Here is a 5,533-nt window from a genome sequence, read left to right as displayed (position 1 = left end):
TATATATATAAAATTAATTCTACATTTTGGACTGTCTGTGTTCCACATACGACTGAGCTCTGTACAAGACCAGTGTTATTCTGTGAGGATTTAGCTGCTTTGAGTTTGAATGACTATATGCTTCTCGAATTATAGGTCTTTTTTTTTTTTTCACAGTAGCATCAACAAAAGAAATATACTGGAAAAGATTGACTAGCTTTTAGTGAGCAACATTTGCAAGTTTAAAGTGCAGAATGTGCATTTATTTCTGCACGTGCAACTCTAAAGATTGGGGTGGGACAGACAATAGGAGTAAGAATAGAGATGAAAAAGATTACCACCCTCGTTTCTTACAGAAGGCTGTAAGACTTTCAGCTGGCAGCAGGTCCTTGGGACTGTTATTCACTACCAAGTCTCCTGTTTGGCTGTGTTCACATCTTGCTGGTTTGGCAAAGCTGACTTTGCTTCCCTGTCAAGTTTCTGGAACACTTAACTTTTTTATTGCAAGTTTCACTGCTTGGTAAAACTTACTGGAATTTAAAGACTTCAAAAGCAGTCTTGCCAGCATGAGCAAGGAAGAAAAAAACATACTGTAGGCTAGCTGTGCCTCAAAGGCTTGTTTTTATTAAATGAAATTTCTTTTGTTGCTTGTAAGCTAATAACACTCTTCTTGATTTTGTTCAACTTGAGAATCAAATAATATTTAAAATAGTTCATGATATACAAATTATGAAACTTCTGATAATGCTTTAAAACTATACTACTATATATAACACTTGGGAATATGACTTCAGTGTATGTTTTTTATCTGTCAGTGTATAGAATGACCTGTGTAGTGAGAAAGATTGCATGTGCTTAGTAAGTATTACATCAGATGTAGCTGCATAATTTAGATGGAAAACTAATGTATTGTATGGTAGCTTTTCTAATTCTTTTCCAGGTATGAAAATAATTTGTATGAATTGTATGAAATTTAATTTATACTCAGCCTTAAAACAGGCTAGGCTGTTTGAGGTGCCAGCTCTTTAAGAGTTAAATTTTTTTTACAATATTAAAATATTTTTGTTACAATATTAAAATGAACTTAATATAAAGTGTCATTACTTGATTGAAACAGTAATTAGAGAAACACAGAAGTGTTATTTTTTAACATGTATTTATATATCTGTTTTTTCAGTATTGTTTACCTTCTGCTTGAAAAATACTTACTGTAAGGAATAAGAAGATACTGGGAGAGAATATGGCTATGATGCCATATAAAATGAAGGAATGAGTGAGGCTGTAGTTCACCTCAACATCTTGAGCGAAGCTGGCGGTGCCACAGGGAAAAAAGCAGTCTTGAACTCCTAGGTCCAAGGTCCTAGGCCAGCTCCTGCTACCTCTGTTATCTTGGCCCACTCGCTTGTACAAATGTGCAATGACCAGACTAGGAAACTGCTTCTAGAGTGGTGGGGGGATGGTTATTTGGCTGGGCTAGATTTCTGTTGGAACTGGTCACTGATCTGGCTTGCTGGAAGTTTGCACAAACCTTGGTGTTGTCACAGGGGTGCACTGACATGAGAGGTTGCTTCTGCTTTTTTCAGTGAGGTTCCTGTTAAGGAGTTTCAATTTCCCTCTCAGTTTACCCCCTTTGAATATAATAAGAAGTGAGGACATTGAAACATAAACATAGACTCAGGAAAAAAAAAATTAGGGTAGTGGTTGTATTACAAAATTAATGGTATCAGTATGAAATGTTTCGATATCTGATGCCAAGCTTAATGTAAGAGTATTTGTTATTAATGCCAGCCCAAGTACATGATGCTAAACTTAGCACTACTTCAAGTGGCATTTTACCTGAACGATAATTAGCAGACACGTAATCTTCCTTAAAAATGCAACAGTAATGTTATTAGCAAGGGTACGAAGAACCAGTCTCTTTGAAAAGAAGGCAGTTACTGCAGGTCTCAAACACACCTGAAGAAAAAGACTAAAATTTTTTGAGGAAAAAGGAGTTGAAATTATGTATGATACCTATTACTTTATTGTGTATAAATGTTGTAATATATTTAGCTTTATCCTTTAAGTTTTTTAAATAACTTTTTTTTCTATTTACTCCACTCCCCCCAAGAATGCCATTTTGAAAATGATCAAAGAATTTCACCTTTGGAATCTGCTCTATCTTTCTGGACTCTGCTTGAAAGGGAAGAAATTAAACTGGAAAAACTTCATGAAGATATTCGTCGCTTGATTCAAATTCAGGTCTCTGTGACTTACTCAGAATGCTTCAGGGTGCTACCTATTCTTTCTGCTGAAACAGGGTTCCTTTTATAAAAAACTTAGGCTGTTAGCAGACAGGAATGAATTTTCTAAGTTTATTGTATTTTCAAGTGCAGAGTAAAGACATCTATACGGGGGACTTTTACCTGTCTAAATTGGTTCCTGTTTGGCCCAGTTCAAAATTGTTTCCAAAGCAGTCAATCTGAAAAAAAGGAGATACCAGTTGAAAGATCAATTTCAAAACACTAGTATCTTGAGCTTTAAAATGTTATGAATAGCAGGGTGTTTTTCTTCTTAAAAATAATTCTTTGCATTAGAAAACTTTATTTTGAAGAGAAACATGTGAAAAAGTTAAGAGCTACTGGGACTGTGAAAGTCTTTGAGGGGAGGTTGAAAGCACTGCTTAGTAGGTAAGTACGGGGCATTTTGCATGAATAAAGGTCCTTTTAAATGCCTGATGGAGAGGTTTTAGGCCTTTATACTTGAGGTTTAATATTACTTCATAACTACCTAATAAGTAGATAATTGTTGGTAATGCTTAAATAGGTAATCCTCTGTGTTTTGAAAGTCTTACAAAACTGTAAAAGTGCAACTTCTCCTGTATTTTCTGAATCTCAGGTGAGGTGTATTTCAGCATATCTTGTAATTATATTTGTTATAGACTGTAGCGGTCCATATGGAAAAGGGATATTTCAAGGAGGCTGCTGAAGTTCTTGAAAGGCTATTTACAGACTCGGAATCAGATAAGGTAATAACTTCCCTGACTTGCAGTAAGCTCTCTCGTTTTCAGAGAAGAGGAGAATGGGTTTCCAAAGCTAGCAAATGCTACGTGGATAGCTTTGTCCTAACTACTGCCTGTGCAGTCCCTTACACTCCTGTGGCACTTGTAAATAAAAAGGAAATTTGTGGATAGGGGATTGATAGAAATAATGGAGTATTTGGGGGAGTAAAATGCTTCTAGCAACAGTTATTTTTCACTGTGGGCAGCATGACTTTGAACTTCATCCCCTTTCCCACTTCATATGAAGAGTGAGGTATCACTACAGATTCTGGGAATTTTATATTGCTCTTTTCTTAAAGACAGTATACTGTTAGAGACATAGTAACTCCCTAATAACCAGTCTGCTGACTTTTTCTGAACCATTGCAATGCTTCCTGTTTGTAGTTTCTGTTGATTAGTGTTCTACATATTGATTCATCACAGGGAAGGAAAGTTCATTATCATCTGTAGTGTAGAATGGATATTATTATGCCTCTACCTGGAAAAGATAATATAAGTGGGTCAGGCCACCCTCTGGTTTGATGTTGACTGCATCATTTGGAAAGATGAAAGTTGGACTGCATATCTCTTCAAAATAGTAGCTAGTGCAAACACCCGAATTTGCTGGAGTAAAGAAAGGACAAAAAGCCTGCAGGCAAAAAGAAAAAATGGCAAAAATGCTTCCTCTATCTTCCTCTGGTATCTTAGGACACATGCTTTATGTAAATAGTAACATTTGTATAACTTATCCTTCAGATACACTCTTCATTTAGAGGATTCAGATGATGGAAAGTGTAGGCCATGATAATAGTATTAAAATCCATAAATAAGAATGTAGTGTCTACACAGAAGTTAATTTTTGGCTGTATTGATCTTTGTAAGATTCAGTCGTCAGTAGACAAAACGTGAAGTTGCAATTATCAGTATCAATGTGTCCTTAATGCCACTCTACTAAACTGTGCTTTTCCTGAACATTGTAAACTACTTTAAGTGGCAGTCTTTTCGGGGCAGCAGATGGGAAAAGAGAACCCAGTAATGAGCAGCCTTTTCTTGATGGTTTTGCTCTGTTAACAATCCTACTTTCAGGATTACTTAGAGAGGGAATGAAAATTAGTATCTCTGGACAGTTCACTTAACCATTTTCTGAGCATGTAAACTGATCTCCTGGTATTACACCTAGTTAACTTTAGAACCCTTTCAGACTGTAGCATGAAGTTGTATTGGCTTAGTTACAAAACTATATAATTATTATGTTTAGCTTTGTGTATGTCCTGTTTAGCCAAGTTTACTGCAGGATGTATTTTTCTGTTTTGCTTTTCTTAGCCTTTAAGGGTGAAGCTGGCAACTGTAATCAAAAGCAAGGATCCGTATGTTCCCCTTCTCCAAAGCTTCAGCTACAATCTTCTGATAAGTAAAATCAAGTCTTACATTGAGCTTTTCATGAGAGAAAATGAAACTAACTTTTTAATACAGGTATGTCAAACCTGTTTTCAAAACTTAATTCAAAAGAGGTACCTGATAAAAGATCTGTACTTTTAAGGGAGTTGTTTAGACAATATTCACTTACTGTATTCAATGAAAAGGAAGCTTTATCTTCCTTTGGATTGCCTTATTAACTGAAAAAAAAAAAAAAAATGTTTAGGAGAAAGTAGGAGTAAGACTTCTCTAAAATATCTTTTGTGAATGTTTCTTCCACAACTGTTTTGATTAGAAGAATGGTTAGGGAAAAAAGCATAGCTGAAACAAGGTCTGTTATTAGAGTATGTTTAAGAGAAGCAGTTCTGATTTGAGAATCCTTAAAAGAGAATGTAACTATGTATTTAATGTTTATTTTAAGTCTATATGACTTCTTATACTAAAACTAAAAGATCAAGACCTGCTAATTTCGTTAAAAGCTTTAGGAATGTCAGAGGAGTTAGAAAACTATTATCGCTGTTTTCCTGTAAATAAAAAAGCTCCTTACAAACCATCTTGCTCGAAAGTGATTTAAAATTGGCAAGAATAATATTCTTCCTGCAGTCCATCTTCATGAAGATTGTAAAGAATTTCTTTTATGTTTACTTCCTATAAAAGAATATTGAATTACTCAATCACAAAGCACAAACATCTAAAGGTAATAAGAAGCAAATTTTAAATAAGCAGACCAGAATTTCCTCTGGGATTTTCATTTTCTTGCCAGAAGGAGAGACTAGGGAGCTTATTAACTACATTCAGAGTGTAGTGCAAGGAATACCTTTTAGTGGTTTCACTTGGCTGTCAGTTTTAAAGTTTATTGTTGAAGGCTATTTGAGAGGAGATAGAGATTTGAAGGTGTTGGGGGAACACCTGGAGCTCCAGCTAGCATACCTAGGACCTCTGTGTTGCACCCCCAATGCTTGCACATCCTTCCTACTGTCTACACCAATGTTCCAGATCTTACCTCTGAAGTCTTTACTTTGGACTGAGTTACTCTGGGACATGGAGGAGACAGCTTTGTGAAGAGTTCCCACTTCTGCTCTGCAATACACATAATTGTTTCCCAGTAGTATACCTGCT

At 35.6% G+C, this 5,533-nt stretch overlaps 1 protein-coding gene across 1 annotated transcript in view; it reads left to right on the top strand.

Moving 5' to 3' along the window:
• Positions 1-2,089: 2,089 nt before the first annotated feature.
• TERF1 (telomeric repeat binding factor (NIMA-interacting) 1) overlaps positions 2,090-5,533 on the top strand; it is a gene marked incomplete at its 5' end in the record, with an annotated part of 16,996 nt that continues 13,552 nt past the window's right edge. Inside the window, 3 exons of the mRNA XM_010141435.1 lie at positions 2,090-2,220; positions 2,900-2,986; positions 4,322-4,471. Of these exons, the coding sequence (XP_010139737.1) occupies positions 2,090-2,220; positions 2,900-2,986; positions 4,322-4,471 (368 nt within the window). The remainder of the gene's footprint in view (positions 2,221-2,899; positions 2,987-4,321; positions 4,472-5,533) is intronic.

The sequence above is a fragment of the Buceros rhinoceros genome, unplaced genomic scaffold, assembly GCF_000710305.1.
Source record: "Buceros rhinoceros silvestris isolate BGI_N320 unplaced genomic scaffold, ASM71030v1 scaffold6988, whole genome shotgun sequence".
Taxonomy (NCBI): domain Eukaryota; kingdom Metazoa; phylum Chordata; class Aves; order Bucerotiformes; family Bucerotidae; genus Buceros; species Buceros rhinoceros.
This window is presented reverse-complemented; position numbering and strand designations above follow the sequence as displayed.